At 36.7% G+C, this 27,195-nt stretch overlaps 1 protein-coding gene across 1 annotated transcript in view; it reads left to right on the top strand.

Moving 5' to 3' along the window:
• Positions 1–202: 202 nt before the first annotated feature.
• Cpd (carboxypeptidase D) overlaps positions 203–27,195 on the top strand; it is a 69,271-nt gene continuing 42,278 nt past the window's right edge. Inside the window, exons 1-2 of the mRNA XM_003469695.5 lie at positions 203–998; positions 6,065–6,312. Of these exons, the coding sequence (XP_003469743.2) occupies positions 292–998; positions 6,065–6,312 (955 nt within the window). The 5' untranslated portion in view covers positions 203–291. The remainder of the gene's footprint in view (positions 999–6,064; positions 6,313–27,195) is intronic.

Here is a 27,195-nt window from a genome sequence, read left to right as displayed (position 1 = left end):
CAAACGTTAGAACAGGAAACAGGGAGGCAAAGCAGAGAGGGAGAAGACCTCAGGGAAGGAACACAGCACCACACAGGTCTAGGACTGGTACAGGAGAGGCACGCCCAGAGAGAATCGGCCGCTTTAAGGATGGCCCGCCCCCTGGAGTGACGTCACAGCAGAGTCGTTCGCGATTGGTTGCGGTCGGAGGGCGGGATGGAGTTGCTAGGCGCGGAGCGGATCCGGCTGGCCCCGGCCTCCCGGAGCTTGGAGCCGCGGGAGCGGAGCCGGGCTTAGCGGAGCGGCTGGAAGATGGCGAGCGGTCGGGACTCGCGGCCGCCCTGGAGGTTGGAGCGCCTCCCGCTTCTGCTATGCTTGCTGCTGCTGCTGCTGCCGAGGAGCCCGGCCTGGGCGGCGCACATCAAGAAGGCGGAGGCGACCACGACAACGAGTGCGGGCGCCGAGGGCCAGTTCGACCGCTACTATCACGAAGAGGAGCTGGGCAAGGCGCTGAGGGAGGCGGCGGCCGCGGGGCCCCCCGGCCTGGCCCGCCTCTTCAGCATCGGCCGCTCGGTGGAGGGCCGGCCGCTGTGGGTGCTACGCCTCACGGCCGGTCTGGGGCCGCTGCTCCCTGACGGCGACGCGGCGGGGCCGGACGCTGCGGGGCCGCTGGTGCCGGGCCGGCCGCAGGTGAAGCTAGTGGGCAACATGCACGGCGACGAGACCGTGTCGCGCCAGGTGCTGGTCTACCTGGCCCGAGAGCTGGCCGCCGGCTACCGCCGCGGGGATCCGCGGCTCGTCCGCCTGCTCAACACCACTGATGTATATGTACTGCCCAGCCTCAACCCCGACGGCTTCGAGCGCTCCCGCGAGGGCGACTGCGGGACCAGCGGCCGCGACAACAGCAGGGGCCGCGACCTCAACCGCAGCTTCCCCGACCAGTTCAGCACGGGCGAGCCCCCCTCCCTGGACGAGGTGCCCGAAGTGCGAGCCCTCATTGACTGGATCCGCAGGAACAAGTGAGTGTCGCTGCGGTGCCACCACCTGCATCCACATGAGCCTTCAAGGGCAAGAGGCTGGTTCCCACACCCAGTAGGCACTCCACCAATACTTGCTGATGGAGGGGTATAGATAGTGAGGGGAGAGGGTAACACCCTGAAACAGGGACAGGGCCCAGCTCCCAGAGCCTTCTGGTACCGCTATTTGTCAAAGAAGCGCTGCCTAAAGGCTGACATTTGTTCAACGCATGGATGAATGGGAGACTCCTGTCTGGACCCTGACCTCTTGGGCATAGACTATAAGCGATACATAAGCCCCTAAGGATCTAGATCATCTTACTCATTTTAGAGGTTAGTTGTCAGTGTTGTTATTTTATTACTAGAGGCACTGTGGGAACCACTTTGCGTGACTGCATTGTCGCATTGATGTTGGCCACAACCTGCTGACACAGACACCACTCATTCTGGTTTTGCATTCGGGGAAATTGAGGGTCAGATTGGTTTAATTTACTTAGCGAGGGAAGTGTTGGCTTAGTTTTAGACTCAAGCAGTCTGAGTCTTAGTCTGCTCTTACAGACTAGGGAGAAAGACTGTAGCCCAGAAGTGTAAAGGACACCCTGAGGATCTTCTCATTATTTGACAGAAACTGGTTGTCTTCCAGTCTTTACCTCTGGTTCTGCTAAGAGGCATTTGGACTTGGCTGGAGAATTTGCACAGATCCATAAGCTGCTTCATTTTAGACAGTTTATGGAGGGTTTCTGGTGCTGTGTCAATTAAAGTGACTGTCACTTAATACACGTCTTGAGTGTTAGTAAGCATTGTGTGGGATTTAAAAAATTAAAAAGAAGATGGGGACCTCAAGAAATTAGTATATAAGGAATGTTTACCCAGTTAAAGTTTACAGAATCTATTCCCTCAGGCAATATAATATGACTGTCCTGTGGAAGAGAATCTGGAAGAGATAGGATTTATAGCAAAGAGAAAGAGAGGAATAAAAGAAGGAACTACTCCAAATGGAATAGTGTCTGAAATAAGCTTGCACCTCTCCTATTCAAAGCATCAGTTTTGCCACTGTGTCAACATTTTTGTTTTGTCTTCTTAAGGCTTTTGAAGCAATGACCTTTCCATCTTGATTTAAATATTTCTGAGTGTCAGTAAAGGTAGAAATAACAATGAACAAAGTTTTTCCTTTGAGACTCAGAATCGTTTCTTCTACAAGATTTCAGACATGACGCTGTCTAGAAGATTGATGGGCATTACAACAGTTCCAGATTGTTTTTTATCTTCCTCCTTTCACTTCACTCCCCTTTAGAAGAGTCCTTGTATTTAACTTAATATACACTTTCAAGGAAGATATTTTTCTTTTGAAGATGACCTTATTATGACCTCTGAACATCTATATAAAATTGATATAACACATTGTCAGAAGCTGTGACTGCCATGGCTTTTTTGAGATGATACATGAAATGCAGTTTCCATTGCTTAAGAGTTTAAAATGCTCCATCATGACCCTGGCAGTGATTTTTCTCATCAGTATTAATTCTGCTACAACCAAAAATGAAAAATTTTTTTTAGTGTACGTCACCTTGAGGCTACATTGAAAGCCTTAAACTTTAAGTCTGGAACCAAAAAATTCACTCTCTAGTTAGCTCTTTCATATCATTAGTATTTAATGATTATGAGTGATGGTCTGGTTCAATCATAGTTTGTGTGACCTTTTATTTTTATTTTATTTTTTGTCTTTTTGAGACAGAGTCTCTCTGTGTGGTTCAGACTAGCCTTGGGCTCACTTTGTAGCCCAGGCTGGTCTCAAACTTGCAATGATCCAACTGCCTCAGCCTCCCAAGTACTGGGATTACAGGAGTGCACCACACACCCAGTTTAGTTCATGTGACTTTCAAAAGCATATGTGAGTCTGTTGGTATTATATAGAGTCATTTTGTTTTGTGGCAGTAGACTACCCTAATCAAAAATGTAACTGTAGTCAAAAGGGAAAATTAGATGATTATATGGGGTTAAAAAATATATTCATCAATAGCCTCCGTTTTCAAATTTTAATTAAAAATGCATCTTCTTTAGTGATTAATCAGTAGCAAAGGGCATTGATATATGAATGTTCACAAAATTAAAAATTTGTGTACACACATACACAATTTGAGATGGATGCCAAAATAGAGTCATAGATAGGACAGAAAAAAGAAAAACCCAAAAGTCAGTCTGTTTAAGAAAACTACCATTTTCAACTGTTGGATTGGGGAAAAAAATCGTTTGAGTAATTTCATTATATCCTATTTAATCCAGTTATATTAGAAATAACTTTTGTTATTTAGCTCAGTGGCATAAGCACCTGCCTGGCAAGTGTGAGGTCATGAGTTTGATCCCAATACCAAAAAAAAAAAAAAAAAAAAAAAAAAAAAAATTTGTTATTTGGAATATGTTACAATTTCCTCCAATTTAGGAAAATAAAGGTTATTTATTTATTTATTTTTGTTTTATACATCACCTGAACGATGTTTTTGTACTATTGGTAATTCAGGAAAAGTACTTAGGAAAATAGAAACTACTGAAACTGCATCATTGCAGATTCTGTAGTTTATTTGACCTCCACATTTTTGACACAGCAGTGTTCATTGAATAAATTTACTTAGAGATGAAGGAATTACCATATGAATGAATTTTTGTGTTCTTTTAAAAACTTTTTTGGTGGCACTCAGGATTAGAGCCTTTTACCCTAGCACTTGGATATGTTTGTGGAGACCATTATCATAGTGTTAGGGGTTGGCGCAATGTCTTGTGGTGCTTGAATATATTTACTTATAATTTTATGAATTGTTTTAGTTTTTCAGACATCAGCTTCTCTTAATTTTTAAAGTTATCTGTAGGATTATTGAGTGAACATAACCCAGGTAGGATTAATTTTTAATATTAATAGTATTTATAATATTTAGCAGCCACTTTGTGTGTGTGTGTGTGTGTGTTGAGAATTAAGAGGAAGGACTTGTACAAGCTAGGCAAGTGCTCTACCACTGAGCTATACTCCCACTTTAAATCTTAGGCAAGGAATGTATATGATAATGAAGTCAAATAAGAGAAATACTTTTGTAGAGTTGGTTTGACAGAATACTTAAAAGTAATCTTTTAGCTACTGTGATAAGTGTTACTTTCTTTTAAAATCTGCCTTGTTGGAATTTTGCTATCTCAAAAACTATATAGATAGAGCAAAGACACTAATTAAAATGAATTTTAATCTTCAAGTAGATTATACAAATATTTCATTGTTCTAAAGGTGCTCGTCAAACTTTTATAAAGAAGTTTCTAAGAAGCGTTACAAGATATGTTGAACAAACTGCAAAACATTTAGAAGAGGATCTTGGATTTTGCACAATATCGAAAACAATATTTTGATACTGAAAAAATATTTGATGATAAATAGGTTATCTGAATTGGGCCAGCCTTGTTACAGCTTCAGGGTCAGTGGATAGAAAAGTAAATTATTTTAGAAATGCAAACAGTAAATTGTTAATGCCTTAGCAGTGAGGAACAAGTGGCTAGGCTAGAGTTAGAATATATAATTACTGTTTGTTTCTGTATTATTCTGTCCAGGACTGGCAGTGGAAATGGGGAACAGAGTGGTAAATCTACGTGGCAGTGATCCCTAAACAAGGTGTTAGATACTGCTAAAGAAATAAACATTTGTTGAGCAGGACCTGTAAAGCAGTCATTGCTCTAGGACATCTTTACTTGTGTTGTCTTATTTGGTTTTCATAACTCAATTTTACAAGTGAGAGGAAAACTGAGGTTTATCAAATTTTAGTTTATATTACTATTGAGCTGCAGATGTGGGAGACTGAATGTTCTTACCTGTATTTGCCTGGCTCCAGTGCTGATGCTGTTGCCACTGTACCAAATGGCATCCTCTGGTGTCTGGAAGGGTGCTGATTAAAATTACATTGGTATTATACTAGTCTCTTTTTGTAGTCCCTTTTAGTGTTTAATCACAGTCAGGTTAGCTAAATTCTTTCTTCTGATGAACAGATTCTGTGTTGCAAGTAATTTCATTATCTCCTCTTGGAATGGGACTGATCTTGCTTAAACAAGAAACATTTTTAAAATTTTTGTTTGTTTTAAAAGAGCAGTTTTGTCTCCATGTCCATTTATCTTTTATGTCCTAATCAGGAACCTTAGTTGAATGGAGAACTGGTCTTTGTTAGACAATGTTGTATTGTTTTTCCCAGAAAGCAGCTTATTATGTCAGGTTGTTTTTGTTTTTCCTGAATTTTCTGTACTGTGGCTTTTTCTTAAAACTGTGAATTTAGTACAGGTATTTTGTGGAACTGGAGTAAGACAAAATACATTCTCTTTTATATTAAACTCCTTTTCTTAATTCTCTTTAGACAGCAGCAAAAATACAAGCCATAAAAGTTATTACCCTAACTCATATGCTAACAAATATTTATTTATACCAACCAGCTATTTTTATGAAATTGATACATTATGAGATTTAATTAAGTTGGACTAAAATGAAATTGTTATTTTTGTAGGTTAAAAGAAGGTTGAATACTTGTGAGTTATACAGTTCAAGCTCATACGTGAATGGAATTTCCTCTTCTTTTTCTTTTTTGTTTTTTGTGACAAGGTCTCTCTGTGTAGTGCAGGCTGGTCTTGAACTCATAGTGATCTTTCTGTCTCAGCCTCCTGGGTGCTGGGATTACAGGCTGAAATTTCTTAAATATATGTCCTGAAACATTGATTTATGCTGTTTTATTACTTGCCCTTGTTTGAAATTTTAAATTGATATTTTCTTTGTTGTTGTTGCTGTTAGTTATGGTCTGCTTATAACAACTGATAGAGCTATCTTCTAATTCTCCAAGAGATATTTGAGTTCACTTATGGAGCTAGGGATAAAGCTCAGTGATAGAGCATTTACCAAGTGGAGTTCAGTCCTCTGCATGAGAGAATGGGGAAAAGGAGGAGGAAAAGGAAGAAGAAAGTGGCTGAATTCATTTATGAAAGATGTAGAATTTTTAAATGAATAGTGTTTTCTCTGCGTGTTTTCAGTGATACGAAATTTGATTATGTTTCCAAAGGTTTGTGCTTTCTGGAAATCTTCATGGTGGCTCTGTGGTAGCAAGCTATCCTTTTGATGATTCACCAGAGCATCAAGCCACTGGGATCTATAGCAAAACCTCAGATGATGAAGTCTTTAAATACTTGGCAAAAGCTTATGCTTCAAATCACCCAATAATGAAAACTGGTGAACCTCATTGTCCAGGAGATGAAGATGAGACTTTCAAAGATGGAATCACAAATGGTGCACACTGGTATGATGTAGAAGGTATGCAAAAATGAATTTGCCATATTTTTTGTCTTGTTCATTTAACTTTCTTATTTATCTTCTGAGCAGAAGAGAGGAAACTTTATAGAATTCTGATTTTTGCGAATCTCTTACTTTTTTCCCAGCATCAGTGGCAGATATCTGCAGTCCCAGCTACTGAGGAGGCTGAGGCAGGAGGAGACTTAAATTCAAGGCTAACTTGGACAATTTAGCAAACCCCTATCTCGAAATTAAAAGGGCTGTCAAATAAAAAGGGCTGGAGATATATAACTCAGTGGTATAGTGGCCAGAGTTCAAGCCCCACTACCACAAAAACAAAAACAAATTTGAATAGCCAACTTTTCTATTTTAGTGGCCAGAGTTCAAGCCCCACTACCACAAAAACAAAAACAAATTTGAATAGCCAACTTTTCTATTTTCAATTTGGAAATGCACAGTAAAAGTGAAAGAAGACTATGTGATCACTTTTATATCCTTTATTTAAATTTAGTTATCTTAACCCATTTGGTTTGCCTCTCCACCTCCACATATATAGCACAGACCTTTATATGTGTATATATGTGCATGCATAATCTTTTGCCAAAAATAAGTGATAGATTTCATGTAGATTTCACTTTACCTGTAAGTTTCTCAGTATGTGTTTCCCAAGTAGAGGGACATTCTGCTATACAAATGTATACCATTACTATAATCAAGAAATCAGCAATCATCAGTACTATCAACCCACACACTCTTCATAACTCCTAACTCCGCTAACATCCAAAAATACCTTTTACAACTCCTTTTTCTCCATGTTCAGGATCCAATCAAGGTTCAACTCTGGCATTTGACTCTTGTAAAGAGTACAAACCAGTTCAACGGAGCATTATCTATCCTGTAGTTGTCATTTTCTTCTTATTATCAGGTTTAATTTTCCAGCAAGACCATTATATAAGCCATATCATATCACATCAAGAGACAAACAAAGCCAAGCTACAGATGGCTAAATTGAATAGCTTGGTTAACATGACTGCCAATCAGATCTCTTTTATATAAAAGTACAACTTACTTTTATATTTTAATCTGTGGAATGACCATAGAAATCTTTTTTTTTTTTTTTAATTCTGGTAAAACTATGTATCATAAAATTTGGTGTTTTAGACATTTTTAAGTGTAGAATTCAGTGGCATTAGTTATTCATAATGTCATGCAACTGTTACCACGACCTGGTTCCAGAACCTTTTTCTCACTCCAACTACTTTGCAACCATTAAGTAATACCCTCTGACACTGAGAACCTCTAATCTACTTTTTATCTCTGAATTTGCCTATTCTAGATATTTCACATAACTGGCATTAGACAAGTATCAGAGTCCTTGTTTTCAATTCTTTTGCGTAGACAGGTAGGAAGGAGTAGTATTGCTGGGTCATATAGTAAGTCTGTATTTAGGGTTTTTTTTGGTTTTTGTTTTTGTTCTGTGTGTGTGTGTGTGTGTGACAAGGTTTTACTATGTAGCCCACGCTGGCCTTGAACTTGTGATCCTCCTGCCTCTCAGCCTTCTGAGCAGTGGGATGACAGGAATGTGCCTCCTGCCCAGCTGTCTGAGGATCTCTTTGTAGAATTTCCTGATCCTCTTCTAGAGTCTACCTGTTTCTTGTATATACAAGCATCAACAAAGATGTTTGAACTATTTAAAAGCCAAACTTTTCCCCATAGCAGAGGTGATTTGGAACCTTTCAAACATTTACAATTAAAGGATTATACTTTAATAAATAATCATCACATTTCAACCTTCAGTGAATATATTTAATGATATCTAATCTTGTAGACCTGTAAACCTTTTGTGAGTTAGTTCACTTCATTATTTAGAGATGTTACTTAAAAGAATGGATTGAAAAGTAATTTGGTTTCCCTTTTTGCAAAAGTTCCAAAAGTTTAAAAATAATTGCTAATGGACAATTTAGGAATATAAATTTATGTCATCCTATTTGAAAAATAAATATTCTGCCTCCAAAGAAAGTAAGTATACTTTGATATTAAAAACAGATTGTTTAAATCATTTATTAGATTTTTCTGATTCTTCAAACTCCTGAAGAAGCTAAATTTTGTTGCTACCATTGTAACTGTTTTTTAAGCATCAGCTTTTCTCCTATTTTATCTGAATGGTCAGATGTATTTTGTTATTTCTACAATTGCATCTCTTCATATATTAGTAAATATCAAACAGTTTCTCCTTGAAGAGGAGCTATGTTTCCAGTAGTTTCAACAGGGCAAACTCATGTTGTTTATCTTACACAGAACCGCAGTAGGATGTTGTGAAACCTTATGACTCAACACATATTCAAATCTAGATGTCCCAGAGTGATCTTACAGATTTTGTGATGTTTTTAGTAATTCTAGCTCAAAGAAATGCATACTTTTAGGGCTGAAAGTGAGTTTATTGATCTTGATAGACATTTGAAAGCCTGAAAGAAGAAACAACTTATGTAACTATTCATTTAGTAAACATTCACTGAGTACCTGCCACGGCCCATATTCTGTATTTGGTTACAGTGGGAGCAAAACAGAAATAGTTCCTGCTTGGGAGGATCACACAGGCTCTCAGTAGTGTGGAATGTGGAGTGTTCTGACCCCTGTGCCTTCACCTTCTTCACTGCCACAGCTGATTCAGCATATCCAGCTGTCTAGGTGAACCTTGCTTCCCTCAACACGCCTTGCAAGCATGCAGGCTCCAGTAGGAAATGACTGTCCTAATAAGGCTTGTGAATAGTCATACTTACCTGCCAAAGCCCCATGATTGTTGGAGCCTGCACTGGACATGTTCATGGAGCAAGGAGCCTTTTCTAAAACACCTGAATGTGCTGAACTGTATGCCTTTTGGCTACTGTTCTTTTTTTTTTTTCCTCACAATTTTGAAGATATACAAATCTTAACATTTATATCAAGCCAATGGTTTAGTATTTATATTCCAAAACATATTAGTAAAGCTGAACTGCAGTTTTAGATCACTTTTTAAGAATTACCCTCTCTCAATTTAAAAAAGAGCAAGAACCTCCAGACTATGTATAATTGATATTATTTGACTAAGAGTCACAGTTCTGTGCAGATTTTAGATATTCTTGGGCAGAATATTGTTTCATTTTATTTTCCTACAAGTAGACACTGAAAGGCAGTATAGAGTAGTGGGTAAGAGTACAACGTTGGCATCCCACTAGCTTGAAACTGGGTTTGAATTTTAACTCTGCCTTGTGTAGGTCTGTATATGTGCACATGTGTCTGAGAGCGAGCAAGAAAGAGAAAGATGGACTTGAACATGTAAATAAATATCTTTATTTTATTTTATTTTTTTATTTTGAAGAGAATAAACCAAATGAGAGAAAACAAAATGGGATCAGTCAAAACAAAAGGATGGACATAGTACATGACTTAAAATCAAAGTACAAAGTGATCAACAGTCGTTACCATAATGGCTCTTGTTATCTTCAATAGAATTGCCCATATCATCAGGCATAATAAAATTGAACATAACAGTACAGAACAAAATAAAAACAAACCATTGGAGACATTATAGGACTTCAAAAGAAGGCTACTAGAATGGGTATCATAGTGAATCTTACTGTCTTCAAAGTAGTTGCCCATACCTTCAGACTTGATATTATCAAACAAAATAGATTCAAATAAATCAGTCAAGACAAGACAGCAATCAAACAAAACAGATTCAAATAAAATCAGTCAAAACGAGAGTGAAAGCAATACAGGGCTTCAAATTAAGTTAATAGGAAATAAGAAATGGTTACCATAGTATATCCTGCTATCTTTGGAATAGCTGTCCATGCCATCAAATCTAGTACAGGTGGACAAACTGGAACAGAATAAAACTAAACAGAAGGATGAAAACAATATGGGTTTCAAATCATGATGCAAAATTAACAGTGTCCACTGCCTTCACTTTTTAGACAATTCCTCCCCTTTCACTTTCACGGGGTGCATTGTACATTTTGTATCCCACTAACTCCTTTAGTTTTTAGATTAGGGAGACAACCAGCTATTTACCTAAGGATTCTGAACCTTTTTACCCCTGAGCATGATCTCAAGTTGTATCCACTTACCTACAAGAGCCTAGTAGTTCTCCATTGTATAAAAGTGTTTCCTCTTTCCAACCCATCTGCAACCATTGCAATGGATGGGAGAGCTACCCCCACTTTTATCTGGTTCCCTATCACATAGAGCATTAGTTTCTCATATTTGACTTTCAATACATAAACCCTCTTTCAGATTAATTATATTTCTTATATAGAGCATCTTGATGGACCCTATCTCCTGATCCACTCCGCCTGTGTTTCTTTTTATTAGTGTATCGAGGTCATCTATATTAGTAATTATGGCCAACCTTCTCTGCCTCATCTCTGCCATGCTATTTTTCTGCAATTGGTTGTCTACTTTTCCCCTTCATTCTGCCCTGTTCGTGAGCCTCTTCTGCCACTGTTCCTGAAACCATGGTCTTTTTTCTCTCTAGAATGTCCTTCAGTACTTTTTGTAGGGTTGGATTGGTAGTCATGAACTCCCACAGTTTCTCTTTGTCATGGAAACATCTTGTGTCTCCATTAATTTTGAGAGCTAGTTTTACAGGTCCATCAATCTGGGTTGGAAGTTACTTTCTTTCAGAGCTTGGAAATCAAGCTCTTCTTGATTTGATGGTTTGTGTCAAGAAGTCTGCCATAATTCTGATGGGTTTTCCTTTATAGGTGATCTGTTTCTTTTCTCTGACAGCTTTTAATATTCTGTTCTTGTGTTGAATTTCTGGGATCATCTTATATGTCTGGGTGTAGCTCTATTTTGCTTATAGCTGGCTGGAGTTCTGTATGCCTCATGTATCTGAATATCATTTCCTTTTCCTATGCTTGGGAAGTTTTCTTTAATTATTTCTGTAAATAGCTTTTGTATTTCATTTGTGTTTACCCCTGCTTCTTCACTCACATTCTTTATTCTTAAGTTATAGATCCTCTTGTCATCTTTTAGCCTTTGTATTGTTACTTCCTGGTTCCTTGTTGTTTTTAAGAGATCTTTCCTTTCATGGTAGCAAGCTGCAAACCTGTCTTTAAGGCCTGATTGTCTATCTTTAGTTTCTTCAAGCAGTTTTGCCAGCTTTCAATGGAATTTTTAATTTCCTGGTAATCTACTTGAAACTGTTTCATGTATTCTAAGTTTTTTTTTTATATCTTAATTGAAAGTTTCCCTCTTTTTTCTGTGCTCCTTTATTCTTCCATCTGTGTCTTCTTAAGGGGTGCTTGGCATTTCTTTTATTATTTTTGTTAATTCTTCCTTTACTTGTATTAGTATTTCTGTTTTAAGTTCTTTTATAGTTTCATGAAGTTGTTTCTTCATGTCAGATGCTGTTGCTTCAGAAACTGCAGGTGGTGACTCCCGATCTCTTCTGTGTTTACCTCTCCTGGACCAGTACTGCTTGGGTTGGAGACTGGAGACTGCCTTTTATTTCTTCCTCTTGTCATGTTCCTGGTTTCTTTCAGATAAGTAGGTAGCAGGGTCCCCAACAATTCCTGTATTGGTTATAATTGACTAGAGATTTCTGCTGTTTCCCCAATCTGCTGGTGACTACTAGAGTATAAGCAGGGGCTGGGCCCTCCCTTTTGAGCTTGTTACCCACTGGAAGTCAACACTAACAAGTTAATGTGTGCCCTTGCAGGTGGCGGTTACTGTTAGCTTTAGGGAAACCTCAGCCTTGGCTATTGGATTGTGCATAGGGGCAGGACTCAGTCCACACAATTTTCACCAATCTGCTGTGCACTAAGAGTGGCTGAATGAAGCCGGCTGCAGTTCTGGTTCCTGGCTTATCCTGCTCAATTTCAAAATGGTGCCTGGCCAGTTGCCCACGTGCGGGAGGACTGAGTCCCCCACACTTGCTTCCAGCCACTGCAGTTTTCTGGTCCGCTGCTTCCCTCTGTCACTGTGTTTTTCTGCTGAGGCCTTCAGGGTTGCTAACCCACTGCTTCACTGTGACCATGCATCTCCGGATCCCAGTGGCACTTTTCCCACAGTGTGACTGGCTCTGGTGAAAGCGCATCTGGCTTCCACCTTCTGTTTAAGTTTTTCTTTTCTTTCTTTCTTTCTTTTTTTTTTTTTTTATTCACTCTGTGGGCTTTAATTCTCACTTTAGTTTATTCCTGTGTCGAGGGGATCCATTTCTTTATTTCTGGTCTTCTCCAGAATGCTATATTTCAGCATCTGGGCTGTTTCTCTCAGCAAGGCTTTTTACTTTGCTGCTTTCTATTCTGCCATCTTCCCAGAATCACTGTAAATAAATATGTTTAAGTCTTAGTTCCTACATATGTAAAGTGAAGGTAAGTGTTACCTACTTCAAAGGATTGTGAGGGTCAAGAGAGAAGTATGTAAAGCACTTAGCCTAGAATTGGAAACCACAGCTACTTATCATTGGCAGAGTTTAAACTTCCTCAGGGCAGAAATTTTTCTTGTATTTGATTTTCTGTTTCTGGCACATACACTCATGCTTGCTATAGAGATTAAACTTTATCAGGGCAGAGATTTTTCTTGTATTTGGTTTTCTGTTTCCAGCACATACACTCATGCTTGCTATTTAGAAGTAAATAATAAGCTTTTTAAAATATTGAATTCTTGCTTTGTTTGTTTTGTTTTATGTGTTAAGACAGTTCTTGCTACATCGTTCAGATTGGTCTTGAACTCAACAGATAGCTCAGGTTGGCCTCAAATTCTCTGCGATCCTTTTGTCTCAGCCTCTGTAGTGCTGAGATTACAAGTGTGCACCACATCATCTGCCTTAATGAATTCTTGGGCTGGGGATTTAGCTCAGTGGCATAAGCGCCTGCCTTGCAAGCAGGCAGTCATGAGTTCGATCCCTGGTACCAATAAAAAAGAAAAAGACAAAAATAAAATAAAATAAAATAAACAAATTCTTATTGCCTGAAAAAATTGAATACTATATATACTATATATATTTATATAACATCTCAAATGACCTTTGGACTGGATAATGTTACAAAAACTTTTTTATGTTCTTCCTAGTGTTGCTCCCATTCTGAGAAAATAAGCTTGTCTTCCTGGTAGATTGTGGATCAGTGCTAGAACCCATTAGAGCTCTCCAGATACAAACAGCCTCCAGCATGCAGGCTATTGGTTTGCTGTCACTTTTCTAGATCATGGTATTTTCCAAACTTTATTTCAGTAGCAACCTAAAATAAAAGTATAATATGAAATACCTTGTAATTGTTTATATACATGTATGTTGTGTACATAAAACTAAAACACTTCCACAAAACAATACTTGATCTTGTAATATGTTGTAATATTATTTCTTCTAACCTGTTCTATTTCATTTTCTAAAAATGCATATGAACTCACTAACATATCTCAGAATCCAATAATGGGTTATGACATGCAGATTAAAAGAATATTATTTTCGATCACTCTATTGATTTATTTTTCAGTCCTAAGTAGGAACAAAACACCTTACAAGTTGCATGTGATCTTATGATTTGGGGTTTTTCTTTTGCACTAACTTGTTTATGTTAGTCATTTCTTGTGAAAACTGACCTATAATTTATCTCAGATTGCCTTGCCTGTAATTTGAATAAATATGCAGCTAGAAAACTAGTCAGAAATATAGTTGTCAGTCTTACATGTTGCTCATATGTTTATGTATAATATAATTAGTTAGGATGGCTGCCTAATGCTTTATTTTCGTGTTTTTTTTAAGCCACTGCTTGGAACCGAGTCTTCAGACTGCTAATTATGATTTTCATTTTTCTTCTCTGGAAAAAGAAAATGTTCTGTGGATTTATCAGATCTTTTTCCTGCTCTTTCTATACTCTAGCCAGAGAGTTATGTGACCACATAACATATAATATATCAAGTTCAGTTTTTTATGAACATAATTTCCTTCAACTATGTGGGCCGTTCTTTCCCTAAAGTGGAAGTCAGACTGAGCAGTGCTAATGAGCTCTAAGTATTGAAATGCATTTGGATTGAAGATAACTGCTCGAAAGAGGAAAATAGTCACTAAACTGTTTTGGTGGCGTGAAAGGTTAGGTTTTTGTCTAAAATGGAATCAAAACCTTACTCTTAATGTTTTTTCAGTCATCAGATAGGGCATTATGAATTAATCCACGTAACAACAGAAAATGGGAATCCAAAACAAAAACAAATGAATAGTGTGTAGCTGCAAAGATACAATATCTGATGTGAATAAACAGAAAAATCTAGAAGTATAATAGGCAACTTAAGTTGTACTTCTCTCAGTAATTATTACATCATGAAGACAAATATATGAATAAAGATAGAACTGAATTCAAATGACAAAGAAGCCAATCTGACCTAATGAACATGAATAGAATACTTTCCTCATATCTGATTTTCCTTGTTTACCAATCTGAGACCTAGATGACTAAATCACTTACCAGTTGCCACGCCTACAGAAGATGTGTATGCTTCTATAAATGCTTGTGTTACATTGCTTTTACAATCATATATTAAAAACAAGCATACAAAAACTTAAAAGGTTCTTGTATCTTTGCTTGTTTTACATTTTAGTGAGATGAAGTCTAATCTTGAGCAGAGTCCGATTTAACCTATATTTCTAGTCTTTCTTGTACCACTGGACTACTTGTTCTTCTCCCAAAATGTGAACCTTTACACCTTAGCCAGTTCTTTGGTGCTTTTCTCCAGTTTAGATGTACCTCCTCTGAATTCTTCCCTATAAAAGTGTCACTTTCCTGCCTTTCAAGAGCTTTTTTTGTTTATTGTATCAGTATACATGTGTTAATAGTTTCATTGTCTGTCATGTCAGTGTGTGAATTCTTTGATAATAAGGACAGGATATTGCTACTCATTTTGAAGTTATCTTTGTGTAGAATGTAGTTTTTAGAGGAAGAGAGACCAGGGAGGTTTTTACAGTCCTTTGGAATTAGGACTTCGGATGGATGTGTGGGAAAGAAAAGAAAAAATGAGATACACAAGCAAGTGTAGAAGAATTGCAGGATTGACCGCTGGTGAAATGATAAAACAGGATGTCAAGGAAAGGGAGGACTCAAAGATATGACTTTGAGAGATCCGAGTTTAGATAGTAAGAATGGTAAGGGGAAGCTGAAAAACTATTTGAAGAAGAGAGAGAGAGAGGAGAGGAGAGGAGAGGAGAGGAGAGGAGAGGAGAGGAGGAGAGGAGTTTTCTTTTAGTGGGATAAGTGAAAATTCAAAGTGGTACTTATTGTACTAGTCATAGATATCATGTGGACAGTTAGAAAATAGATGGAGAGGTCAAAATAAGAAACAGATTTAAGAGTTTTGAGACATTTGGAAAACATATGGTGGAATACATGATTTTGAAAATTGAATGGGTAGTTTCCTGACATTAGAGCCAGAAATTCAACCAGAACATATACAAAAGTGAAGAGATGGATGCTTTTTCACCTCCAAAGTGTGTGCACTAAGACACTTTGTACCAGAATGTTTTCATGAAGATGTGCTGATGGTTCAATACTGATTCTCAGCCTGTTTATCAAATATACATGAATAAGGTGCTTTTGGTTTTACTTTAAAGAACAAATTGAATGTCTTTTTCCTTTTTTTTTTTTTTTTAAATCTGAGTGTTAATTGTAAAGAAAAGCAAAAGTGTAAGACCAGACTCAAACAGAGTATTTCTTTCTACTTGAGTCACAGGTTTGCTTTTGTGAACTGAAGTATAACCTAATAGAAAAGTTGACCTTTAGGGGCAGTGCACTTGTGTACTTTGTAATGCGATAATAGGCCCCTGTGCAAGTTGAGCCAGACACCACTATTTAGGGTTTAGCCCTCAAAAATTTAGAGCCAATGCCTATAAATTAGATGTGCTTATCTCTTTTTTTTCCAGCTCAACTCATGTGATAGAGCATGGGACAGTACTTTTCTTTAAATAACTGGAAAATGTAGTTTCAAAGAGCTGAGTGACAAATAGTATTGACCAAGTTGGAACTAAAGACAGGGTCAGGACTGTGTAATTTAGTTTAGCTCTATAGAATCATATCACTAACAAATATGTATCTACTGGGAGTGGTGAAGGAAATGGATTTTTCCAGCCAAGTTATTCAGAATATACAAGCCAAGTTCAGTTAAAACTTTGGGGCGTGGTGGTTGAAACAGGGCCTCTATGTAGTGTTGACTGGTTTTGAGCTAGCTTAAGTAGGTAGCCCAGCTTGGTCTCGAACTCACAGTGATCCTTCTCCCTCAGCCTCAATAGTGCTAGAATCACAGCTGTGTGCCACCACACCCAGCTCAGTTAAGATTTGACCAATTCAAATTTAAAGATTAGGATTTTGAGTACTTTTTTTTTTAAAAGGCAACCTCTTTTTTTCTTTTGATTATGATTTTCACTTAAATTTTTTATGAACATTATGCTCATTAACACTTAAAAATATCATAGTGCAACATTACCAGTTAAGAATTCTTACTATCCAAAAAAATGAACAGAAGTCAAATTGTGAAAAGTTCTCGTTCTCCTTTGAAATACTAAGTAGTTCTCCCTTATCTGCAGTTTTCCTTTCTGATATTTCACTTCCGTATGGCCAGTCATGGTTTGAAAATATTAAATGGAAAATTCCAGAGATTATTCATAAGCTTCCGGTCGTGTGCTGTTCTAAGAAGCATGATGAAATCTTGTATTGGCCTGCTGTGTCTTGCCCAGGACATGAATCATCCCTCTGTCTAGCAAATCTGTAATCTACATGCCACTTGCCCATTCGTCTGTTGGGTGTCAGATGACTGTTAAGATGATGCAGAGTTTGAGTTCAGATAACCCTTACTTAGTAGCCTAATGCAGTGTCACACTTTTACAGAACCTCAGGAAGAATGAGTGCATCACAGTAAGATGTTTTGAGAGCAACAGACTGCATTCATGTAACTTTTATTATTCTATATTGCTATAGTTGTTCTACTTTATTATTAGTTATTATTAATCCTTTTTCCCTAGTGCTAAGGATTGAACTGAGGGCCTGTGCACAATCCCCAACCCTTTTTAAAGTAGGTTTACTGAGTCACTAAGTTGCCCAGGCTGGGCTTGAATGCGTTATAATCCTCCTATTTGAGCCTCCAGGAGTGCTGGATTACAGATACAGACCACCCCACCCAGGCAGTTATTTGTAATCTCTTACTGTGCCTTTATACATTAAATGTTATCATGGGTACATATGTGTAGGATAAATTATAGTACAATGCAGGGCTTGGAATTACCCTTGGTTTCAGGTATTTAAATACACTTAAATGAAGACAAAAAAATTACTGGTATGACTCTGTATTTTTTAAAATGTCTATTTTTAGGAATTTTTTTATTTCTAAAAATTGATAAAAATATGCCTTTTTGATAAGTTTTGTGCCAGTATTTATTGTAATTTAATCTAGAAGACAAAATTGTAATAGTTTGAGTATTATAGTCATAGGAAATTAAAAGTAGAAATACACATATATTATAGATTGAAGTGTTTGTAGATTAATGGAACCTTTCAGGTAAATCATCTTCAAATTAAACTTAAGAAAAAGTGGGATAACTAGTAAAAGTTCAAGGAGGAAAAGAGAAACTGTAAAATTCCTACTATTAAAATAGGTATGCCTTATTCCCAGAAGAACTGAAAGCATCATACCACAGTGATATATGTGCACCTATGTTTATAGCAGCACAATTTGTAATCGCCAGATCTTGGAAACAACCCAAGTGCCCATCAACTGAGGAATGGATAAAAAAGTTGTGGTATTTCTATACAGTGGAGTATTATTCAGCTATAAAGAAGGGTCACATTGAGATATTTATCAATAAATGGGCGCAGCTTGAGACCATACTCATTAGTGAAATAAATCAATCTCGCATGTGTGAATACCGAATAGTTTCCCTAATGTAAATAATGATTCAAATATATAAAAATATGTGGTAATCATGATTTCCCATTAGGTGGCCTTGAAGCCTTATAAAGTTTTCACTCATTAATTAGAAAGGCTTTATTCTGGGCTTCTTGATATGAAAATATTTGAAGCTAGAGTATATGAAGTTTTATCCAAATATTTCAAGGAAAAAGACACTATGGTAACTACTATTAAGTCAGGTTATAAGGTGGTGAAGTACTAGGTTGTTGAAACAGTCATGCTGTGACCTCTATTGTTATATTGTTATGTCCTGTTTTATCTCACTCTCCCCCTTATTGTTTCAAAAAAAAATTATTTAGTCATTTCTTATGTTTGTCTTAATTAAAGAAAAAATTCAAAAAAATTAGGATATATAAATAGTAACTCTTTTCGATTTCCTATTAACTTGTTTTGAAGTCCTGTAGTACTCCCACGATCTTGTTTTGACTGATTAGACTCTGTTCCATTCTATATGATAGTATCAAGTTTGAAGACATAGGCAACTACTTTGAAGACAATAAGATTCACTAAGATACCCATTCTGGTTTGACTATTGTCTTCTTTGGAAGTCCTGTAATGTTTACAATGCCTAAGTTTTATTGGTCTTGTTCTCTACTGTTTTGTCCAACTTTATAATATCTAATAAGATAGACAATTCTTTTTAAGGAAACAAGGGACAACGTTGATAACCATTGTTGATAAACTTGTACTCTGTTCTACACCATGTGCTATGTCTATCCTTGGTATTGACTGACAGCTTTGTTTTGCCATATTTGACTGTATTCTTCCCCCCCCCCAAAGAAAGTAATAAGCGCTAAGGAGTAATAAAATCCAAGATGTGTAAATTTTGTTGTAAAAAAGAGAGGGAAAAAAAAAAAAGAAAAAGAGCTCTAACGGATATAACAGCAAGTGTGTTTGGGGGTGTTAAATAGCTGACTTTATCAATGTTTTTGGAACATTGAACACAGCTGTTTGCAGTCTCCCTGTTTGAATGTCCACCTTGTGTTCTTTGATACTGTGATTTGAGGAACTATTTTCAAGAAGATAGTGTGTAATCTACTAGCAGGTTTTTTTGTTATGTTTTTGTTATGTTTTTTTGTTTTGTTTTGTAGTTCTGTATTGCGTGTACCCTTACGCCGCTTTGGTTTGTTTTGTGTTTTTCTCTTTTTCCTCTTAAATTAAAAAAAAAAAATAGGTATGCTTATATAATTTTTATAAAGATGATTTTACTTATCAAATCTTAGGGTATTTTTATTTATTTTGATACATTTAAAATAATGTGAACATTTTATTTTAAAACGTATATTATGCAATATGTTACTTTGTTTACAACTACTTAAATTTAAGATGAAAAAGCTTTTGCATACTAACTTTAAAATTTATGCAGTGGGCTGGGATGTGGCTCAGTGGTAGAGTACTAGCCTGGAATATTTGAAGCCCTAGTTTTCATCCCTGGCACCACCACCACCAAAAAAATACACAAACAAATTGAAGGTCATTGATTTAGACAGGTAGGCCTCAGGTAGGTATGAGGCAGATAACGGGTAATAGAAGCTTATTTGTCATTGTAGGAATTTTTAAGAAGTAGGGTAAATAGATTCTTCATACTATTATTTCAGAGACCTTTATTGCTTTGACATGTGCCTATAACTCTTTTACTCTCCCAAATTAAAATTACCTTTGGCTGAATAAAGGTATGATTGTGAAATCTGACATTTCTCCTTTGTGTAAAGCCAAATGATACATCAACCAAAAAAGTACAAAAACTGTTAACCATAAGTGGCAATAGGTACAGCTATTACTATGTCAGATCTATTTGCAGACCAATGGCTGTTCCATTACTGTGAACCCCAGCTTTGTACTGATAGCTTTTGTGTTGAAGAAAGAAATCAAGACCACACGTCTGAACCAGCTACTTAATTTGGGTTTTTTTTTTTATCACTTAATACAGTGTTTGACAGTTAGTAGTCCAAAATAAATGTTAACAGAAATGGTAAGTACTGTAATCCTTGTGACATCTCAATAATTCTTAAATATTCATAATTCAGACCAGTAATGACTTGATTTGTTTCCATTTTTTAGAAAAAAAAAACTTTAAAAGGAATTTCTAAATTAGAACTTTTGAAGTTGGTGAACTTTTGGTATTCTAAAGCTAAGTTTATCTTTTTGTCATGTGAAATGAAAGTTCATTTATTCCTCTTCTAACATCAACTCTTATTAGTTTATAAAAATACAGATTAAGGTAAGCATCACAGTTTACCTGTTGGCTTTGAGATCTGTTTATTATTGTAGACGTGGAAGAAGTGTGCTGTATCAAGAAAAAGATATTTTGCAGGTGGTTTTGTTACTTCTACTTAATCTCATCATATTCAGAGAACATGATTTATGAGATTCTTTTAGATTTGTTAAATTTGTTTTACAATGCGGGATGTGGTCTGCTTGGTGAATATTTTATTTTCTTTAATTGATTGATTGAGATAGGATCTTGCCATACAGTTCACGCTGGCCTTTAGCTCACTGTGTAGCCCAGCCTGGCTTCGACCTCCTAAGTGCTGGGATTACAAGTGTGTATTACCACACCCAGCAGTGAGCATTTTATAATTACTTTAAATGCATACACTCAGCTATTGTTGAGTAACATATAGTGTAAACATCGTTCTGATGTAGTTATTTGGTAGTATTACTGAATCCTTTATTTTTTGCTTATTTCCTACTTATCGATCAGTGAGAAAAATTTAATGTGAGTTTGTCAATTTTTCCTCTTAATATTAGTTTTTGTTTTATGTTGAAGTTCTGTTGTTGAGTACACATACAGGTAAGATTTTGTTGTCTTGATGAATTAACCCTTTTACTATTTGTAGTTTTCTTTGTTTTGAAGTCTACTATATCTAATAATAAGGTAGTTGCCCCTTCTCTACCGCTTCTTCCTCCTCCTCTTCCTTGTCCTCACACCTGTTATGCAAGCACTGAGCTATATGCCCAGTCCTCTTTTCTCTTTTGCTGCTGTCTTTTTCTTTCTCTCTCTCTGTTTAGGTTGGAAAATCTGTTATTTTCAAGACAACCCAATCTTTCCTTCGTCATTTCCATACTTCTGTTGAATAGACCCAATAAATTTTCAATTTGGTTATTACATTTTTTTTTTAGTTTTAGTGTTCCCATTTTGGTCTTTTTTGTGTTCCCTGCATTTTAAAGGTACTTTACTTCCTTAGAGAATGGCTATAATATGCTTCATGGTTAGTTTGTTAATTCCAACATCTGGGTCATCTTGGAGCTAATGTCTGTCAACTTTGTTCCTTGCAATTTGTTGAAAGGGAAGTTTGGGAACTCGGCAGTGCAATTCTCAGTGCTTTTGGTGTGCTGTTTAAAGGCAGACCCACACATGTGCACAGAAGTTAGCTAGGACTTCATGAGCAACTTTATGGGATTCCTTTTGTATAGGATTTCTTTTGTAAGCATCTTTGTTTCTGTAATATGAACAGTCTCAGACTTTCAGAGCCTCCCAATCTAGATGGTTATGGTTGATACACTATCAACTTGAGAAGTTTAGAAGTTTAACTTTAAGAGACTCAGCAGGGAGCCAGAATCCTTACTTTGTAAAATTCTCATCCTGTGCAAAAGGAGGGCACAGAGATTTTGTGAGTATCCCCAACCTGGATGTGGGGGTGGCCTGTGTACAATATAAAGGAGAAAAAGAGGCTTGCTTTCCTCCTTTTGCTCTGGCTGCTGTCTTGAAGTGCTGCCCCAGTGCCATGCCACCCTGCCTTGGAGCCAGCTGATTATGGACTGAAACCTCCACAACAGTGAGCTAAATAAACCTTTCCTTCCTTCATTTTGGGTGTCGATTTATTTTGTCCCAGCAACAAGAAGAAAATGACCAAGACAATGTTAAGTAAGGACATGAAGGATACCGTCCATGGAAAAGAAACAGTGTGCAGTGTCATTAGTCACCAAGGAAATTGAAATTAAAACCATAATGAAATAAATACTGTGACACATTCACTAGAATGCTTAAAAGATTGACCAGTTACTTGAGCAACTTGTTAGTGGTAATGAAGAGCAATTGGAGTGGGATTAATCTTACAGCATATAAATTATATCCTCATAAACCTGATTTTAAAGAAATCTTTAGAACAACATGTTGATTCGAGGCATTGTCAAGTGTTTTGAATCAGTTACTTCAAAGTTAAGTAAAGGAGAATTATTTAAGAAACTGTGCTTCAAAGGATAAAATTTTTAAGGCATCATGCCAGGAGATTTGTATATGGCCTTTATAACCTTTTTTGCTTGTTACATGGTAGAATGACAATAAATATATGTCTGCAGTACTTTAACTGGTTACTTAGTATTCAGTTTTATTTCATAATTTATTAATTGGTCCACCTTCATTTTTGGACATTAGGATTACTTCCAGTTGTATTTTCCTTCAGCTTAAACACTGTTGTCTCAGTAGCTATAGTCTTCTAGGTATTGTATCAGAATAGATTCTTAGAAAAGAAATACCTGTGTTAAGGTCATACATATTTTAAAGATTTTTGTTTCTAGTTGTGTACATGTTTCTAGTTGTTACCCCTAAATATCCTGTAATCTATTATTTCGATCTTAGTTTTGTATTTTCCTTACTTTTACAGAACGATTTTTTGGAAGTTTACAGATAGTAAGTAGTTAGGTCTATCATTCTTTTTCAGTTTATTTTTTGAGGTACTGGGAATGAACCCCGGGCCACATGCTTGGCAAGCACACCACCAGTGAGCCTCATCTCCATCCCAGAATCTGATTCTGTCATAGTGCCTTGATGTCATACTGAGACTTTCCTCATCCTGAGTGTAGAAATGTTTATGATGCCTTCTGATTTTGTTCATTTCATTTTATATTAAATTCCATATGGACTAAAGAGTTTAGTTTGTGTGACACAGGATAAAGCTCCTGTATTTTTTTTGCCACCTGTTTAGCCAGATTTTTTACATGTTAATAGCTGTTACATTTCTCACACTGGTTTTATTAGTCTCCTTTGTCATATTCTAAATGCTTTTGTTTCTGTTGTCATCATCTGTTTTCTTCTACTGTTCTGTTTACTTTGACATCTGAAGTGAATAGCCTTATGCTTTAGTAGTTAGTCTTAAATGCCAAGTACACACCTGCAGGAGGACTGCTGGGAGTTCGAGGTCAGCTTGTGCTAAATAGTGGGACCCTGTCTCAGAAACACCAGATAATCAAGTAAACGTAACTATCTGGCAATGTAAATATACTCATAGCATTTTAAAAAATGTTTTCTTGTATATTCTCACCCAATTCTCAGAAATTCTCACATTTATTTTTCCAAATTAAATCCTAGACCATTTTACCCAGTTCCAATAAAAATTTACTTTTGCATGATGTTTAGAAATTAATTTGGGAGAATTTGATATCTTAATAAACTTCCTACCTAGGGGCATAAGACTCTGCTAAAACCCTCTACATCTTTCAGTAAAAGCTTTATAATAGTCTTTTATATATTTTATTACGTTTCTTACACTTTTTATGAATTTTTATTGGGATCATTTTTGTGTTACAGTTTTTGACTACTGCTGAAATATAGTAAAGATACTGGTTATTATATTGTTTTTAAATTGTCTTTCTTTTTTTTCCAATGTAAGTTTACATGATTTTTTTTTACTTACATATAGTCTTATCAATGGAAAATGAGGTAATGTATTTCAAGATTTTTTTTTTTTTAAAACAAGGTCTCACTGTGTAGTTCAGGCTGCCCTTGAACTCATTATATAGCCCACACTGGCCTTAACTCATGGAGATCCTCCTGCCTCAGTCTCCTAAGTGCTGGTATTACAGGTGTTCACAGCCATGCCCAGTGTATTTCACGATTTAATTGATAATAATTTCTACTAGATTCTACACTGTGAAGCTAATATTAATATTACAACTAGTTATAATATTCATTATAGTATTTCCTAAATTTATATGACCTGGAAAAAGAAGTTTCTAAGAATCTGATCTTTAGATTGTTTGTGAAGTTATGTTTAAAAAACTAAGTATCTATAGTGTGTGATTTGTAGACAAGAGGCCACTAAGTGTATTTTCTTCTCCTGAATTTAAGTTTTATTTTATAAAGACTTTTGTCTGTTCTCCTTGTCTACTACCTTGGGGATATATTTGTGTCACTGATTAGACCTAAACCAGATTACATAACCTTCTAAAATGTTACTGTAAACTTGATCTTGCTGCTTCTTAGCAAGTATGTCCTAAATTGCTACTAAGGTAAATCAAACAAGGTGCGGACTGTAATAGTTTGCCAGGGAATAGATTTATTACAGGACACATTATTTATAGGACTATTTTATAATATTCACCCAAAAGGTCAAATGCAGGGGAGTGCAAGAGATCTGTCTGCATGCTAGAGACCTGAAGAATTCAGCCAGCCAAGAGCCTGGATCCCAGGGCAATGTCCCTGCAGGAGTCCAGCTTGAAGGTCTAGAGCCCATGTCAAAGATCTGCACCAGGAAGGCCAAAACACCAATGTTGAAAAGTACAAACTTGCTTGTGCGCAGTGTGTGTGTGAGTGTGTGTGTGTGTGAAGGATGTGTGCCACAAGGCTGAGAGATCTGCCCTAGAACCAGGAAGCAATGCTCAAGGCAAACACCAGAGCTCCCTAGAAGAGAATAGCAGCCATCCCCACACAAGGACCCACACATCTCTGACCAGAACAGCCAAGTTTGTATCAGAAAAATCAGCTGTGGCAAGCTTCTCCAGGAAAATCAACAGCATGCAATCTTCCCCTCCCATTCTCCTTTTATTTCATTTTGGCAACTTTCCTCGGGTGATTCTTCAATGCCCAGAATCATGCTGACTCAGGTCAGCTGGGTATTTCCACTCAAGTCGACCATTAATTAGTACACCACAGAAACGAAAGAATGTGAGGACTCTGTGGTTATTACAGCATTGTAAGTGGTCTACTTCACTGCCCTTTGGCATAATTAAAATGTGAGTTAGCCTGTGTTTGTGATAACATGGGTATTAAATTTTACATAGATAAAAGGAAAAGATTAGTTTGTATTTACATTGTTCTGAAATTATTATTTTTATGTGTTCTGTTTTGCATCCTCATCAAGACTATAAACTCTGCATAGAAGTATGTTTCTTATTTATGAATCCCAGTAGTCTTTGTGTCTTATACAGTAACTATTGTATTTTGGCCAGAAATGCTAGGTGAAATAAGACAGTCACGAAGAGGCAAAATTCTTTATATTTTCACTTCTATGAGATATGTCAAAGTAGTCAAATTCTTAGAAAGTGGAATGGCAGTTGAGGGAAGTGAAATGAAAGTTCTTTAATTGTTTGAGTTTCAGTTTTGCAGGGTAAAAAAAGTTATAAAGATCTTTTGTACCATAATATGAATACAGTTGTGTTATTGTTTTGTATTGCTGTAAAAAGATACTGAGACTGGATACAGAAAAGAGGTTTATTCAGCTCCCATTTTTGGAGACCAAAAGCCCAAGACTGGACAGCTGCATCAGTTTTTGAGTATTTTCTGCCTGCCTTTTCTCTTACAATCAAAGCAACAGTATTTTTATCTCAGAAATTGAGAGGTTGAATATTTTGTGATCATTTAATATTAACTTTACAGATAATGAAAGGCCTCCTTTAATGCCTCAGGGTTCTCAGCTTGTAAGTGGCAGAAGAATCCATGACTAAAACATACATGTTGCTGCTGAGTCAGTGAAAGGGAAATTATTTTATACCCTTCTGATCAGAAGGATTCTGTTTAACATCTTCTGAGATACACTGAGACTAGAAAAGATGACCCTCAAAATCCACACTTAGGCTTTTCTGTGTCAGAGGAAGGGAAAAGTCTCTTTGGGGAGAGTTTAGAAGAGGGAAGACCATCTTGGTACGCACAAATATAGAGGAGAATTTCAGTGAGTACTGGGCGGTTGACTCACGTAGTAAAGTACCTTTCAGGTATAATTAGAAGAAAGTGACTGAGGGTAGAACTCATTTCACATGCAAAAAAAAAAAAAAAAAGACTTTGAAACCATCCTCAGTTATAAATATTTCCCTATCCACATTTCAGCAGCAGGTCTGAGCATAAAAAAGTGATGCTTGCCCTCTTCCCCACTCTTTAGTAGTTTATCCATCTAAAACAGGATGTGTGAAAATCAAGTGACAGGAATAACACAAAATGAATGTATAGACTTGTATGGGTGTGCAAGTGGTGGAGGTGCTTGACCATGGTTGCTTATTCTTTTAATTTCATCCTTCATTAAATTTTGGGGATATGATTTTTTTTTTAGTTCTTTATAGGTTTTAGATATTAGTTCTTTGTCTGAAGGATATGTGGTAAAAAAAAAAAAAACTTACCAGCCTGTGGGTTCTCTTCACTGTGTTGGTTTCTTTTGCTGTGCAGAAGCTTTTCAATATGATGAGATTCCAGTTGTTGGGTCTTGTAATATTTCCTATGTGATTGGGGTTTTGTTCATAAAGTCTTTGCTTACTCCTCTGTCTTTTAAGAGTTTTTACCTGTTTTATCTTCCGGAAGATTAAATGTAACACATTTGAAAGAGTTGATTGTGTCTTACTTTTCTTTGATTCATGTAACAGAACCACACTAGATACCATCTTTTTTATCTTACTATTTTCCTGATGAGGATAGTGCAGTTAGAATAGTAGATTCTCAAAGATTTGGCATGAATATCCTTCAAGGCTGAAGATCATGCGTATTCTTCATTTCTTCATTGTCATTCTGTTACAAATCTTAGTCTCATTGTGCCAACTTCTCACATTTGTAAAACGGGCTAACAATAACCCCTGCTACTTATAACTACTGCAGAGTTTAAATTTAATATGCATAAAGCTTTTAGGACACGTCTGGGATATAATAGTAAACACTCAAATGTGAAACTGTTACTGTTACTGTTACTGATATTTGCACTGTTCGTAACTACCCATCCTACCAGTTGAATTTATGTCTTTATATTTCTCTTCAGTATATATTTT

This window comes from Cavia porcellus, unplaced genomic scaffold, assembly GCF_034190915.1.
Source record: "Cavia porcellus strain 051 isolate PalLab524CR breed Dunkin Hartley unplaced genomic scaffold, mCavPor4.1 scaffold_6, whole genome shotgun sequence".
NCBI lineage: Eukaryota > Metazoa > Chordata > Mammalia > Rodentia > Caviidae > Cavia > Cavia porcellus.
Note: the sequence above shows the minus strand (reverse complement) of the source record. Positions and strands in the feature narration are given on the sequence as shown.